General features: G+C 47.6%; 1 protein-coding gene across 1 annotated transcript in view; it reads left to right on the top strand.

The window, feature by feature from the left end:
- Positions 1-17,006, top strand: part of Lipc (lipase C, hepatic type) — a 130,620-nt gene that overhangs the window by 101,098 nt on the left and 12,516 nt on the right. Inside the window, exons 2-6 of the mRNA XM_076848605.1 lie at positions 2,621-2,808; positions 6,170-6,352; positions 6,876-6,993; positions 9,105-9,338; positions 12,419-12,661. Coding sequence (XP_076704720.1) covers positions 2,621-2,808; positions 6,170-6,352; positions 6,876-6,993; positions 9,105-9,338; positions 12,419-12,661 — 966 coding nt within the window. The remainder of the gene's footprint in view (positions 1-2,620; positions 2,809-6,169; positions 6,353-6,875; positions 6,994-9,104; positions 9,339-12,418; positions 12,662-17,006) is intronic.

Raw genomic sequence — 17,006 nt, forward strand, 5'->3', positions numbered from 1 at the left:
CCCAATTTATTTTCATATGGTCCTCTTAGCATTAAAAAACCTGTCTTGAAATGAAGGAGTCACTTCTCCATCACTGATAAAAGAAATTTAGTTATAGTAGAACCAATGTACCAATAACAGGCGGGCTGAATGTGAGCCTTTGATCTGAGACCTAGATCCCACAGAACACCACATCCCTCACCCACTGAGTGTTAGCACCTACCTTGTGTTCAGGGCTACTTCCCGTGAGTTCCTACCCTGGTGGAGGAAACTCAAATCTCAGCAAACCAGCCTGGAGCTAGGTGCAGCAGTGTGCATACCTGTAATCCTAGCAACTCCAGAAGCTGAGGCAGGAGGATCACAAGTTCAGGGCCAACCTCAACAACTGGGTAAGACTCTGTTTTTAAATAAACAAAGAAATAAGCAGCCCTCAGGGCAAGTGCATTAGGACCAAGGGCACAGTACAGGGCTGTTTTGATGTCAAAACAACAGCCCCTGCCTCATCCAAGGACCTCTTTGTACAACAACTCCTAGGGAAACTGTCCCAAGTTTCAGGACCAGGAAAGTGTGAGGCCCTGGACATCAGGGATCCTGGGACTGCTCCAGTCTTCCAGTAAGGGGAGTAATTATCTCTGTGTTCTTGGAGGGTGTGATGCTTCGGCTGTTTTAGTGTATGGACCGGAGTTTCAGGTGGAGAAACAAAGGTGGGGGAAGTGAGACTGCCAAGGTAGGAGGGTATGAAATAGCACTGGGGCAGCTGTTGGAGGCACAGTGAAGGGAGGGGAAGAATTGGGAGTGAGGGACAGTCATTCAGTTGGTGGCCTTGGCTGCCTGCCAAGAAACTTAAAGTCACTGAAAGATGTAGTCATTTCTGTTCTAGAAAGATCTTTGAAGCAGCTGCATGAGGGAAGAGGGAGAGGACCAAACAGAGAGAGACCAGTGAGGAGGCTGTTTCAATAGCCCAAGCAAAAAGACTGTGTGTGGAAATGAAGGCAGTAGATTCTAGGGATATTTAGGGACACTAGACTTTGGACTGAGGGGGAAGCTGACAGAGATGTGCAAAATGACACTTGTGCTGTTGTCTCGGAGGTCCAAAGGGAAGGGGGAGCAAGGCTGAGAGCTGGCTTTCAGAGGTTGAAGACAAGCCAGGAAGTGAATAAGCTTGGGGAAGGCCAGCTGGGCCACAGACATTTTCTTTCATTCTCTCAGAATGGTGAATTCAGATTCTCGCTCACATCTCTTTAAATAAAATATGATGCATTTCATTCTGTCATCATAGTGAAAAATCATTGCCCTTTGCTGGGAATTAATAACCTTTGGAATTAATAACCTTTGGGTAGGAAAATTGGTTTCATTAATACCTCCCCTTGCACTTGGTAGGTTCATCATCTCTTGGCCCTGCTGTCCCCTGAAACCAAAAGCCCAAGACTTATTATTTGAGTAGCCTGCATGATTTTATGCTCAGAAAGAATGATCAGGGTCCTTAGTAATTGGACTGAATTAAGTCACTGACTGAAAATGTCAGCGTGGCTATGTGTCTACCTCTCAGCCACAGGGGAGTCTACCCTCTACCAAGAGGGAGGGCAAGAGCTTCTTCCTGTAGCTCTGGGCCTAATCCCTAAGCTTGGCAGGAAGATGTCACCCATCTTTATGTGCCACTCCATGAAAACATGGCACCTTCCCTGTCATCTAGACCAGAGAGCCCAGGCTCTCTAGCATTCTGGCCCTTCATGCTCCGCTGCCCACTGGCCTCCTCCCTTGTTATGGCCACAGATGTTCACACCTCTGAGGCTTTCCTCTTTTTTTTTTTTTTTTTTTAATAAGCACTCTACTGACTAAGCTATATTCTCAGCCCTGATCTGTAATCTTTTTTTTTTTTAATTTTTTATTTATTTTTTAGTTTTCAGCAGACGCAACATCTTTGTTTGTATGTGGTGCTGAGGATCGAACCTGGGCCGCACACATGCCAGGCGAGCGCACTACCGCTTGAGCCACATCCCCAGCCCCTGAGGCTTTCCTCTTGCTATTCTCTTTGCTCAGAAAGCCCACTGCCTTCCCCAAACACATGCCTCTATCACCTTTCAAGGCCAGGATCAGCTCCCCACTCCCTGAAAAGCTGTACCTGAATGCCCTCTCCTTTACTAATATGTCACATCCTTGGCGATCCTCCCCACCCCTACCCCAGCCAGGCTCTGCTATGCCAGGCTTGCGTGATATGGGCCGTCTGCAGAGAGAACAGGCTACAGTGTTGTCTAATTAAGATGCTCTCTCCACTCTCTTCCTAGCACTGAAAGACAGACCTGGGTTCCCATCCTGACTCTACCCAGTTCTGGGCAGTGAGATTCTAGATAAGGGGTTCACCTTCTCCAAGACTGGGTCCCAATGCCTCACCTACACTCACCATCCCCCAGAGCTATTCCTCTACTCCTGACTGACTGGTCACTGGGATTACAGTGTGGAGGATTAAAGGATCCCAACCCCTCCACCTCCTATGTTGGGTCCTTCTAGATCAACCTCCATCACCTGGCTATTCAGCTACAAAGGCTCTGTTGGATTCCCCAAAGCTGCAACTCATGCTGATCTCTGACACCTCACAATAACAGAAGCCAGGCTGAGCACGGTCTGCAATTTTATATTCCAGAGCTGATTGGGAGAAGATCTCGAGCTGTCGAAACAAAGAAATCTTTGCAGGAGACAGAGACCAGATTCTTGCTCTTCAAAGATGAAACCAACAAGGGCTGTCAGATCCGGCTCAATCACCCAGACACACTGCGGGAGTGTGGCTTCAACTCCTCGCTGCCTTTGGTGGTGATAATCCACGGGTGGTCGGTAGGAAACATGGACGTGCCTTTTTCTCTTTGCTTTTTCATTTGCTTTTTTCTTCCTGGTATGTTCGATTTTTAATAAAAAGATAGGGCTCTGATGATAACAATGTAGTGTTTCTAAAGAACATGCTGGTTTGCCAAGTGCTTCCCTACACATTATCTCATTGGTTTTTTCAATTCCATGAGTGAACAGGGCAAGGAAAATATAATTAGTTCCATGTTTTAAATAAAATGTGGCTCAAAGAAGTCATGCAGGCCTGAAGGGACTGCAGCCCGTGCAGGTGGAAGGTCCTGCCCGAATCTCCATGTTTCACCAGGGGAGAGGCAGGAAGCAAAAGACATGGGGTCCTCATGAAATCTAGTGCCGTAAGGGTTAAATCCAGCAGCAAATAACAGACCTAAATTAGTAGTGATTCAAATAAAACAGGAGTTTGATTCCATTTTACACAATGACCCAAAGAGATGTCATTCAAAACTGGCTAGACAGCGTTGGTCAATGAACTCCTCAAGATTCCAACTCCTTCAGGCCCACTGCTCTGCCACCTTAGAGTGTGGCCCTTGCACTCATGGTCCAAACTAGCAGCATGTGCTCTCAGCAGCCTGTGGATGACCCCAAGGCTGGCAGACGAGCAGATGTCAGCAGGAACACTAGCCATCACATCTTGATTCCAGGCAGCAATATAGTAAAGGAGGTATACAGGGCTCAAGAAGCAAGGTTTAAAAAAAATAGCTCTATTTAAATATAATTCACATAGCATATAAATCATCTGTTTACAGTTAACAATTAAGGAGTATTTTTTTAATTCACCTCCCAGAAGCACCTGTGCAATGCTGCCAGGTATATCCATCCAGCCACACCTAGGTGGAAAGGTGACTAAGAAGTGCAGCCTCTTAGAGAAAGGGTAGCCTGCCAGACATGAATATGCATGCCTGTAATCCCAGCAACTCAGGAGACTGAGGCAAGAGAATTGCAAGTTCAAGGCCAGCCTCAGCAGTTTATTGAAGCCCTTAGCAATTTAGCGAGATCAGGGGTAAAGCACCTTTGGGTTCAATTGCCAGCACCAAAAAAGAAAAAAAAAATAGAAAGTATAGCTTTCTGGTGATGCTAAACATCCTATTACTATAAAGAAGAGAAAGGATATCGTGGGCAGAGTGAAGTCGAACCCTGTCAGGACTGTCTGGTCTCCAAAAGGAAACTGCCCCCCGATTCCAGTCCACCAGTAATTTGAAGTTCAGCTCACACATTGAAGCCTCTAAAAATTCTGGCATCTCTTTCATGACTTGGAAAACTTTTTATGCCATTTTTTTGAAAAAAAAAAAAAATGCCCTTAAAACCCTCATCTAGGGCTGGGGCTGTAGCTCAGTGGTGGAGTGCTTGTGTGGCATGTGTGGGGCACTGGGTTCAATCCTCAGCACTGCATAAAAATAAAATTAAATGAAGGCATGCTGTCCATCTACAACTACCAAAATAAATAAATAAATAAATAACCCTCATCTAGCCCATTTTGGAGAGCAAACAGACTCATCTATCTCCTTCCTCTCACCTCCAGCCCATCCTTGCCCCTGCCTGCCCATCGCCTCCCTGACGCCCCCTCACCTCTCCCTGTCCCTCTCACCTCCTTGCCTCCCATGGCAGGTTTCAGCCACACTCACTGATTGTAGCTCTCTGCTTCGCTTTGGCTGAGCTGTGCCCTCTGCCTAGAGCATCCTCTCTCCTTCTCTTCTCCTAAATAACTCCCACTTTTCCTGACAGTTGCAAACAGGTCTTCCTGCAGGTCTGCATTGCCTCCATCCAGCCCTTCCCCAGGGCACCTTAGGTATCCTCAGAGTTCCCACACCCTCCTAGGTACCTTCCAGCTCTGCCCTGCTGCTCAGTTTTGTCATTGTCTGCCAGTGTTTCTCTGTTCTTACTGGAAAGGATTCTGTCCTACCCTTTTCTAATTGACCACTATGGGATTGTGCCTATTACATATAAAGGGCTCCAAAATATTTGTTAACTGAATTAATGACCAAATGAATGAGTCTTGTTTACAAATGCAACATGAAGATAAGAGGATCCTCTTACCAAAATGTGTTCTTCATTCTCAAAATCCTATTCAACCTGGAATATAGCTACTGCTATTAATTCTGCCACAATAACAGACAATTTAATGAATCTGTACTATGTTCCAGGCACTGTTCTAAGTGCTTCCCAACCATTCTGGAAGAAGGGCATTATTATCCCCACGTTCCAGATGAAAAAACAGAAGCACAGGGGTATTAAATAACTTGCCTGAGCTTACTCAGTTAAGTGGGAGAGCTTGGATTTGGAGCAGGATGCCACATGCACACAGAAGGCACTTGGTAAACATTTATTAAATGGCTGCATCTTTCTGGGTGCCATGGCACACTCCTATAATTCCAGGGACTGAGGAGGCTGAGGCAGGAGGATCACAAGTTCAAGGTCAGCCTCAGCAACTTAATGAAGCCCTAAGCAAATTAGAGAAGACCTGTCTCAAAATAAAAAGGACTGGGGAATGTATCTCAGTGATAAAGAATTGTGGATTCAATCTCCAGTATAAATGTAAATGAATAAATAAACAAATGCATTTTCTCCCTGAAATGGCATGTGAGGCCACAGCTAAGCCCTCTAGCTTCACCTCTGACATACCACACTGCCTGCACTTTCATGATTCTGTGATATTTCTTCTGCCTCTCACCCTGGCTGCTACTGCACTCACCACTCACCATCACACCTCTTTCCTCCCACTGAATTCCTTCTTATCCTTCAAGATGCAATGAAAATGCTTTGCTCTCTGATTGCATTCAGAGCACCCTGCAGATGGTGCTCCATCAGGGTGCACAGACAGGACAATTTTCCAAGCCCCTGCTAGTCCCACCAAAGCCAGCAGGGTGGAGCCAACTGGGGACTCAGAGGTGCAGTAGAGCAGCCTGTAGGAGGAGGTAGCCTGCAGCTGACCTCAAGGGACAGGTCAGATTTGGGGATATGATTTATACAGACTTTTCCATAAGGACTCAGAAAGCCTGAAAGGGAAAGTTATGACAGTGGTTCTCAGGTGCAAAAGTCTGAAGATGTTTTTGGTTTTCAAAACCTGGGATAGAAGATGCTGCTGGCATCTTAGTGGGTGAAGCTAGGGATGCTGCTGACCAATGTACAGGATAATCCCCAACAACAAGAATGATCTGGCCCATGATATTGTTAGCACCCAGGCTGAGAAACCCTGTGTCTAGCCCTTTCTCTTGGAAAAAGAGTCCAGCACTGTACAAGAATTGAAGAAGGTAGGGGGGGAAGCGAGGAGAAAGGGAATCAGCCCGGCCCCCCCTCAGCCCTCAGGCAAGGCTGACAGTCTGTGGGCCACTCTCAGGTGGACGGCATGCTGGAGAGCTGGGTATGGCAGATGGTGGCTGCACTCAAGTCCCGGACAGCCCAGCCGGTGAATGTGGGGCTGGCAGACTGGATCACCTTGGCCTACCGCCACTATACCATCGCTGTGCGCAACACCCGAATCGTGGGCCAGGAGGTGGCAGCTTTTCTCCGGTGGCTGGAGGTAAGCCTCACCCTTACTGCCCTCCTCACCCTTCCCTTGAGTGTGCATGGAATAAAATGGTCTCCAACAGCAACCCAGATGGAGGGCCTAAGCTCATAGGACTGAAGCCAGCCCCAAGCCTCTGTCTAATGCTCCACCTGATACCCTATTTTGCAGACTTTAATCTCCCTGCTCCCCACCTTCCACACCTTTTGAACTTTAGGCATGTTAAGGGGTTTAAATGCACCCTGGAAACCATCAGCCCCCACCCAGATGAGTGTAATGGTTTCCATAAGGCATTAATAGCCAGGTGAAAACAGGCAGGTGGGAGGCAACAGCCACCAGGCAGAGTCCCAGGCACCTGACTAGAAAGGAGGGCCAGCCAACTAGAGGACAGAGGCTCTGAGGTGAGAAACCAGTTAACAGTTTGCACCTCCGCATTTGTGAGCAGGCGCAAAGCACAGGAGAAGTGCCCAGACAAAGGTGGACCCACTCGGGTGGGCAGTGCCTCTCCTCCTGCAACCGTCTTGCTGTTGTCTTCCAGGTAACTGCTCAGTTTTCTCGAAGTAATGTTCATCTAATTGGATACAGCCTGGGTGCTCATGTCTCAGGATTTGCAGGCAGCTACATCGGCGGGAAGCACAAGATCGGGAGAATTACAGGTAACCCTTCCCATGGCTCACTCGCCATCGTCCCTGCTTCTCCACAGTCTCATCATTAAAACACCCGACTTCTTCACTGACAGGTTCCAGTTCACGGGAGGACTCGTAACACTCTCTCAGACATGACCGCTGTCATGAATTGCCGCTGTTCCGAGAGAGAATTCAGAGCAAATTACGACCTCTATTCCTATTGCCTTTCCTCGAATGAATGCCTCTTCTAAATGTGCCAAATAGGACTAGAAACGGGACTTTCAGTACATGCTTACAGCAAGAAAGGCTTATTTTTTAATCTATAGTTTAAAAAGTCCAATGCAGACAAGTTAGGAAGTGATGAATATAGCCTTAATTTGCTACAACACACCAGCTATCATTAGTGCCTCAGTCTCTCCAAACTTGTGAAATGCATGTGTCTGACCCTGGATCCCATTTGAATTGAGGGTGGGAATCTGTACCAAATATCTCACCCCAAACTGCACCCCACTCATAAATGGCCCTAGTGCTCAGGAAGAGCTGCATGTGTACAAGAAGACCTTTCCTCCCAAGCATCCCTCACATCAACCTCACCCTACCACCTGCACTGCTTGGATTCCAAAAAAACACACACTTGGTCAGATTGCTCCACAGCAAAATCACTGACACCTACAGAGAGGAAATCTAGGAGGCATGAGCCAGGCCCTCAGTGTAGTGTCCCCCGAGCTCTCCAACTTCTCCTCTTGCCATCTCCTTCCTAGAGCTCTGGGCCTCCATGACCCTGGATTTTTCTTTACAAACACAGGTGACCTCTCTGAACTTTGCATATCATATTCTCTGTGCCCACCACTCATCCAATCAGGCCCATCTGACCTACCCAACTCCTACTCAATCACCAAGACCCAGCAGGCTAAAATAAAGTACATTTTAAGATGAAAAACAGAATTATTGTGACTTTCTTTTATCAAGTAACAATAGTTTTTAGAGCAACTACTTTTCTACAACTACCACTCCTTCATAAAACCATATTTTAACATGAAAAAGAATAAGATAATGTCAGACATTTAAACTGAATATATCTGTCTTCATGAGAACTCATCTCCTCAACTTTTTCCTCTTTTTCTCCATCTTTCTGGTAGTGGGAGGCCTGGACTACTTTAATCCCTGGCCTTGACTGTGGAAACGGGACCAGAAGGCTGAGTTAGAACTCAGCGAGGTGGCCTCAGGCCTGAGCCCCCAGCCTTTTCCATTCTGGCTGGTGTTGGAGGTCACAACAGGCATTATTAGTCAGGCCCGCCTGACCAGAGGCAGCAGGAGAGCTCACTGCACTATTGTTGTCTTGTAGTCAGCCTGCAGAAAAAAAGGAATAGGATCACACCAAGACTGTGGGTGATGCTGGAGAGCAGGGGTACTCAGAGCCCACCGGCAATCCCTTCCCCTTACTAAAGAATGGAAGCCAGGGTGGGGAAGGGAGACATCAAAGGGTCCTCCAGAGAAAGCAGATGGAAAAAAAATAGAAAAATCCTTGTATGCATAAATACTCCCCAAGTAGCCAGTCAGGAGCTGCCACTCATCTCATGTAGACACATCTGTCACTTGTGGACCAGAGCTTTGTGCAGGCCTATTGGCTCAGAACATTTTCACCCTGGAACGGTGATGTCCTAAGGCTGTTCTGGACATTCCAATGAAATGACATTAATGTAGGAGAAAAGCCAGCTTGTTTAGGAAATTATTGACAACATCCAGCAAATAAATTCTTTCTTTGATGGTTAGGTTCGAACTATATATAATGAGCACATAGGTTTTTGGGTTTTTTTAATGCAAACAAATGCTCTTCAAAGTAGCTTGAGAGGTACTTAAAATTGATTTGCTTAAATAAATCAAGCATTCTCTCATAACCTTCTTTCTACCATTGGATAGTCTCCGTAAACCTCTTCCCCACCAGGTAATGCCCAGGCTGTGTCTAATTTTCAGCACCATGAATTCCTGTGGTTTTACTGCAGAAAGGTTATGGTAAAATTTTCTGGAGAAAGATTATACCCTGGGTTTCTCTTCTTCCTGCTAGCTCATAAATGTGTAATAATATTAAACAGATAAAAAGTATATTTCTTCCCCTGACCTTATCCTTGCTCTCCCCTTAGGGCTGGATGCTGCGGGCCCTTTGTTTGAGGGAACTTCCCCCAGTGACCGTCTTTCTCCAGATGATGCCAATTTTGTGGACGCCATTCACACCTTTACCCAGGAGCACATGGGCTTGAGCGTGGGTATCAAACAGCCCGTGGGGCACTATGACTTCTACCCCAACGGGGGCTCCTTCCAGCCCGGCTGCCACTTCCTGGAACTCTACAAACACATCGCACAGCATGGCTTAAACGGTGAGAAAGAAGCTGAGAGCACTGGCCTGCGTCCCATGCCCCCGAGGGGGCTCTGGAACCCAGGGATGTCTACCAACCCTGTGGGACTCTGGGCAGAGTTTGGCAAGGGTAGGGGTCCAGGGTTTATGATCACCAATTCCAATCCTAGAGAGGGATTGTGGGGAGTGGTTAAAGGCTGATGGTCCCTGAGGATGAGCAGAGGGACACCATCAGGAACCCCAACTTCTCACCCTTGCCCAGTGTGCCCAAGCAAAGCCTTTTCAGGGGTACTAGCCCTTCTGAAACTTGAGTCCTGATGCTGCTGGATATTCTTTCTTCTCAGGAAGTGTCCTCACTCAGGGGGCTTCCACACGAGGATCTGTTTTAATAGGTCTTGGCATCTTTATCCTTGGTCACACAGAGTGGAAATAAACTCTTCACCCACCTCCATGAGGCTGGATCAGCGGATCCTAGAGACAGTGCTGAGATTCTTTCAGTATGAAATCCAGTTGCAAATCAGTTCTGTTACCCACTTTACCTCAGTGCAGAAACTGAATTTATCTGGATTTTTCTGGGTTGTCATCCCACTTCTGTCTCAGGTCCTCAAACCCAAACATTAACATGCACAGGATCAGAGCACAAAACTGTGAGCCGTGACCGCGCCTTCCACAGGCATTCCGCATTTCTCCTTACTATAAAACATCCTGATTAAAACATGCCAGTTCGCTCCAAGCCAACTGGAGTCCCCCACACTCCACCTTCTCACCCACCCCAGTCATCTAAAACTGAGCTGAGAGCCACGCTGACAGGATTACATCACCACCCTGGCCTCTCACATACCAGCATGACCTTCACACTCCACATCACGTCCTTGGCTGAACTCCCAGCCTTCCGCCTGCCTGTGCTTCAGAGAGCCTTTTGGGAACTTCCCCTTATCATTGCTTCCATCTCCCCTGGTCACCACCCCTCCAGTCACCAGTGGTTCCTGCTGACAGCCCAGCCCTCCTCCCACGTTGCCACCCTTTCCAAGCTTAACACAGACCACAGGGTACTGTTTAATAACTGCTTGCCTGGTAAACACATCTCTGCCATTTGCTCTTTTGTGCTAAACTTCAAAGTGATATAATCAAGTATATATACACGGCTTGCCAGACTTTGGAGGGGGACTCAGTTGTCTCCACCCTTGTGTTTGAAAGTGTTCCTATTCCAGGGCAGCCACTCCTGAACAGAGCATACGCGGACAATTGCCTTCCCCACCCTTATCCCCTCCTGGCTGGGTGAGCTCCAATGAGTTATTGAATGTCTTTTTCTTCTCCCTTCTGGTGCTGGGGATTGAACTCAGGGCCTAGCACATACTAGGCAAGTGCTCTACCACTGAGCTACTTCCTCAGTTCTTTTAACTTTATTTTGAGACAGGGTCTCACTAAGTTGCTCAGGCTGGCCTAGAACTTGGCAATCTTCCTGCCTCAGCCTCCTGAGAAGCTGGAATTACAAGTGTGCACCACCTTAGCAAGCATCAATGTCTTTGAGGCTCAGTATCCCCATTGACAGCAGATGCTCCAAGAAGTGGAAGGCAGCAGCACAGACCTGCCTCCTGGTAAATGCACAACAAATGCAGCCATGGGTGACCCAAACCTCAGATGAACAAGTTTGATTTAACCTTGAAATGCTTGGAAATATGGCTTGTGGCAAAGTCAACTGTGACCTTTATAGGTAGACCTTTAGGTATTTTACATGTCTTGTGGTGATTCCTAATATTCTTTAAGAATAATTCACTACAAGTTAGGTTAAGATTTGGAGAGTTATTTTTTTAAGACCAAAACTCATGAAAGAATCTCTTAATTTTTAATAGATTCCTCCCAAGCTATAGCTGATAGTTAACAGCCCAATAAAGCAGATAAATCCTATTGGGCTCAATACAGCCCATGATCCTAGGGGTTCACTAGACAATTCTATAACTTAAAGTTAGATGCTCAATAGATGCTTTAATGAGGGGATGTTGTTGGTTTATTGAGAATAAATATTATTATTTCCATGTTCAAAAAAATTCATGGAAGATAAAACTAGTAAGTTTGCTTTGGGAATGTTAGACCTCTTCAGTCCTGGTGATTGGTGACTGGGACATGTCTTTTTGTTTTGTGTTGTATTTTTTGTTTTGTTTGTTTTGTTTTCTTCTTCCAGTGCTGGGGTTAAAACCACGGCCTCATTCATGTTAGGCAGGTGCTTTATCATTGAACTACATCCCCCAGACCCCTCTTTTTTTTTTTTTTTTTTTTTTTTTTGAGATGGGTTTCACTAAAGTGATCGCTCAAACTCATGATCCTTCTGCCTCAGCCTCCCAAGTAGCTGAGGTGGACCCTTTAACGACATTCACAGGCCTGCCGTGGCACGTCTTGATCCAGTCCCATTGCTGGCTTCACAGACCCAGGGGATGCCGTGGCCACTTTGGGACATGAGGCAGCCATTATAGGAGGGGCCTTAGTTATTAGCCTGCCACAGGAGTGCTTCACTGATCTGCCTTTATTAAAAGAAGAGGCAATCTAGTGGAGTAGAGGGAGGAGAAGAGGAGAGGGGAGGGGACAGGGAGTGAAAAGAGGGGGTATTATGAACTGAAATGGATTTCCATGCATGTTTGAGTTTGTCGGGATGAACCCGACTAGTATGTGTAACCATAAAGTTCTAATTAAAAAGAAAGAGAGAGAGGGAGAGAGGCAGTCCTCACAACCTGAGCCAGCTCACCCACTCCAGGCCCCTGCATCTGGGCATTTTTAACCATTTGAGAAATATCTCTAAAATGAGTTATGCTACTCTGCTTTCTTAAATAATCTGACTTTTCCCAGTGATGTGGGGTGCATATGAAAACACCGACTGTGTGCCGAGGATTTTTCCCTGACACTAAATGGCTGAGAGGGGTCTACTCTCTTTAGTGTTTGGCTGTTCTTACCTCCTGCTGATGTCAGGGAGCCAACCTCAGCAATCTTACCCCTACCCCGCAGGATGCTACTAGTAATCTTCTGTGGGCTGAGAAACAAGATGTCTCTTTGAGTTGGGGGTCCCTTGGAGTTCAGAAGTGACAATGTTCTTCTTGCCCTTGGTTCCAGCCATCTCCCAGACCATAAAGTGTGCCCACGAGCGGTCAGTGCACCTCTTCATCGACTCCTTGCTGCACGACCATATGCAGAGCACGGCCTACCAGTGCAGTGACATGGACAGCTTCAGCCAGGGCCTGTGCCTGAGCTGCAAGAAGGGTCGCTGCAACACACTGGGCTACCACATCCGCCAGGAGCGGCACAGCAAGAGCAGGAAGCTCTTCCTTGTGACCAGAGCCCAGTCCCCCTTCAAAGGTGAGTGCCTCCTGGGTCTCTGGTCTGCAAGGCTCAGAAGCTCCCTCCGCTCTGTTCTTTAGGTTCCTTCAGCTCTGTGCTCTAGTGTTGCGGAGGCTGTGCACGCTTTAGGCAGCGGCACGGACAGGCTTTCTGCTTTTCCAAGAATGGCCACCTTGCTGCCAAGGACCAGGTGGAGAAACCTTGATTATTTCTAGAGCAATCCCTCGATTGGACTCTTTGTCCATTTTTATGTTCCTGGAATGTTCCATGTGGAAGGTTCCCAGCAGTCACCTGGACCACACAGCTCTCTCTCACTGTCCAAGGACCTGGAGGGTCCTGAGCCCGGTTCTTCCACTCCACTCAGGACCCCCATGAAGAAACAGGGTTCTCAACTGCATTTTCAGCTCCTCATTTCTACCCCTTAGGTTGGAATCCACCTTCTTACAGATATTCTTACCATATGGTGGTTCTCCCAGGACGTGAGTCAGCTTCCAGTGTTTCCCAGCCAGATCCCTAGCCTCAGGCAGAAAGGGAGGCCCTGCCGTGCTCTGGGTTGAACAGGAAAGGGCTGTGGCCACTTCCTGAGCCTGAGCAGAGGCCAGCAGAGAAACATTCAAATCCTCCTGGAGGGAACAAGCCATCTGTTGCCATCAACATTTCTGCCTAATCCTTAAAACAGCTCAGGAGTGATTTTGCATCTTCCAGTTTCACAGCGCACTCTCCACAGCGGGGCTGGGAGAAGGACTTGGTGGTGTGCCCTTCCTTTATGACTATGCAGATACTGTGGGGGAGGGGACTTGTACTTGGCACTAGCTCAGCATTTTATACCGACAGGACAGTACGCACCACCTTGGAATACTTGTGGCTTTCACAGCAGGGAGCCAGGCCAGTAGGGCTAGTTATTCCCCAGTTTCATTTATTTTAAAAAATTATCTATTTATCTATTTATTTTGGTACCGAGGTTGGAACCCGGAGCACTTTACCACTGAGCTACTTCTCCAGTCCTTTTCACTTTTTATTTAGAGATAGAGTCTTTCTCAATTACTGAGGACCTTGCTAAATTGGTAAGGCTGGCTTTGAACTTGTGATCCTCCTGTCTCAGCCTCCCAAGTCACTGGACTCACAAGCTCGCACCACAGCACCCAACTATTTCCCAATTTTAAAGAGGAGAAAAGTAAAATTTGGGTGGAATGTCCACAGCCACACAGCCTATGAAGCCTGGAACAGGGCCACCTGATTCCCAGTCCAGTGCTCCTTTGTCATCCCACTTCCTAGTTCAGACTCTCAAGAGAGACTTATATATTAGGCACAGAATTCCTCTGTTTATCTGAAATCAAGTTATCAGCCAGATTCCCCTGATTGGAACCAAGCTAGTCCTGTGGTCAACAGGTAGGCCTTGGGGAGCAGTCGGCCTGAGGGCACATCTTTCCCCCATGAGGGGCTAGGGGATCCCCTCCTGCCTGTTTCGGAGGGTTGGAGGATGAGGCAGTTTTCAGGAGCAGGTAAGGGCATTTGGAAGGGCTCTGGCTTTGGGGACCTCCCCCACCATAGGCTGCCATCTGGGAACTCCTTGGGTTAACCCACTCCTATTCTCAATGACCTCACCACCTGGATGATGAAGCCTCTCACTAATCATGATCTGCTTTCATGGTGATATGTCAACATCAAAGCCATTTTACAGACAGAGAAATGGAGACCCAGAGAGGGCAAATCATTTGCAGGAACACTGAGTGAATCCTTGTCAGAGCCAGCATGTAGACCCTGGGCTTCCAAAGAGTTGGAGGAACCTGCCCCTGATCTGTGCAGGAAAGGGGAAGGGAGTGCTTTCTACTTCCTGTCAATAGAAAGAAATGAGGCAATTTTTCACCTTCATGGAATGAACTGAGAACTTTATCTTAGTAGGGGCTTGGCCCAACCAGAGGACATTTCCTGGGGCCTTGGAAGTAGGGAGGAGAAACAGGTATCAAAAGAAGCAATGAAGCTGGTGCAGTGGCTCATGCCTGTAATTCCAGCAGTGCAGGAGGCTGAGACAGGAGGATCGAAAGTTCAAAGTTAGCCTTAGCAACAGCAAGGTGCTAAGCAACTCAGTGAGACCCTGTCTCTAAATAAAATACAAAGTAGGGCTGGGGATGTGGCTCAGTGGTGGAATGCCCCTGAGTTCAATCCTCTCCGCCCCACCCCCACCAAAAAAAAGAAGGAAGTAGGAGCCAAGCATGGTGATGTATACCTATAATCTCAGTGACTCAGGAGGTTGAGGCAAGAGGATTGCAAGTTAAAACCAGCCTCAGCAATTTAGCATGACCCTAAGCAACTTAGTGAGACCCTGTCTCAAAAAATAAAAATGGCTGGGGATGTGGCTTGGTGGTTAAGTGCCCCTGGGTTCAATCCCTAGTACCAAAAAAAAAAAAAAGAAGAAGAAGAAGAAGGAGAAGGAGGAAGAGGAGTAAGGGGGATGGGAGGAAAGGGAGAGGAGAGGAGGAAGGGGACAATAAGAGTAAAAGGCAGGAACCAGGTTACAGGGACCCAACTAGCACTCTCTCAGGATCTCTTTCCTGTAGAGGAGGACCAAAGTCACTCCTGCTGGATATTCCAGTACTGAGTTAGGGCCTGCTCTGCACCCACCCATCTACTCCCCCCAGTGTCCCCAGTTCTGTTTATCCTTCCAGTGAGCAAAGTCCTGATCTGCTCCACCTAGTTTCACTCTCCAGTGGGCAGCAGCACCTCTGTGATCACATGAAGCTGCCTTGGGAAAGCTAGAAACGACACCCTGCGACACGTGCCTGTTTGGAAGCAGTTGCTCAGGGGATGCTGAAATCATCTGTATAATGCTAGGTTGTCAAGTATCGTACCCACTAACCATATGGGGCTATTTAAATACTTTAAATGAAAGGAAACCAAAAATTCAGATCCTCAGTCATAGGAGCCGCTTTTCAATATGTAGCTGCTGTGTCCCAGAGCACAGAAAACATTTCCATCCTGGCACAATGTTCTCCACAATGCCGGCATGCAGCCTCTAATCTGGACCACATAACTACATCATTCTCCACCCATCGTGGCCACAATCATCTCCTACTTGGGCCCCAAACCGGTTCCACTGGCCATCTCCAGCATGACTCCTTGTGGATCCTTCACAAAGCAGAGAAACCACTATCTGTATTTTCCGAGGACATCTAATTGTACTCTATATTTTAGCACAGGGTCTGGTTGAGCAAGATAAACATCGCCTCCTGATTGTAGTTTCACAAAGGATGACTAAGTTGGCCTGCATTCCCCTCTTTCCCAAGATGTTTCCACAAAACCATCAAAGGATCTATTTTCTACCATCATCCGGTAAACACCCTCGAGAGTACAGCAGCCGTATCGAAAGGGAACTGGGGAAACGTCTCCGCGTGAAACGGTGAAACGAGGCAATTTATCGCCCACTTCCATTCTCATTCCCTCAGGAGGAAACTTGACCAGCTTGGGAGTCTGTTTTTCAGCAGGGGGAGGGGCACTAATCTGCACTGGGTAAACTCTGCTTAGCAAGTGTCTGGACTAAAGCCACTCTCAGCGCAGTGGGAGGAGGGATCAGGGTAGAGGGCAGGGAAGTGTCACTAACAGGGGGCACTCTGCCCAGGCACCACATAGATGTGCAGCATGAACTAGCTCAGTTATCATTTGATCCTCACAGAGACAGAGGTGGGGGTGGGGCATGCTAAATTTTCCCACGAATATGGTAGGTTTCAGAGAGGTTAGATCATCCTTCCAAGGACACACAACCCAGGAGCGACAAGCAACTAATCGCAGCTGGTCCAGGTGCCATGCCCTTGTTCCTTTCACTCCTAAGTGGAGGAAACATCTCCAATACAGCCTGTTCGCTGAGTGACCTGACACTCCTCAGTTGTTCCACTGAGTAATCGGTCTCTTCCTACACTCCTTCTTTCTGACTCCCTGGGTTCTTCCCCTGGGTTTGTTTTGCCAGAACTTTCTCCCTGTGCCCTGGGCCTCCTCCAGCTGAGGAGAGCACTCTGTTGCACCGGTTGGTGAGATGACAACTAGCCAAAGTGCAACTTGGGGAGGAAGTAGGTGACACAAGCGAACACCTTCTGGAAGGCAGGCACCTTTGCAGAGCCATTTGTCACATTCTCACAACCCTGTGAGAGAGCTTTTCATCCCTATTTCACAGATGGGCAAATTGAGCTCCAGAGAAGCTCTATGTGCACAAGACCACAAGATAGCAGGCGGCAGAGAGGATTCCAACCCTGGGCTCCATCTCTCAGTTGAGGACTCTTATCATCATCCCTCAAGAAGCACCGGGGAGGGGCAAGCATCCAGTCCTGTGACATCAGGGATTTATGCGAATGGGGCAGTGCTGCAAGTCCTA

The sequence above is a fragment of the Callospermophilus lateralis genome, chromosome 3, assembly GCF_048772815.1.
Source record: "Callospermophilus lateralis isolate mCalLat2 chromosome 3, mCalLat2.hap1, whole genome shotgun sequence".
NCBI lineage: Eukaryota > Metazoa > Chordata > Mammalia > Rodentia > Sciuridae > Callospermophilus > Callospermophilus lateralis.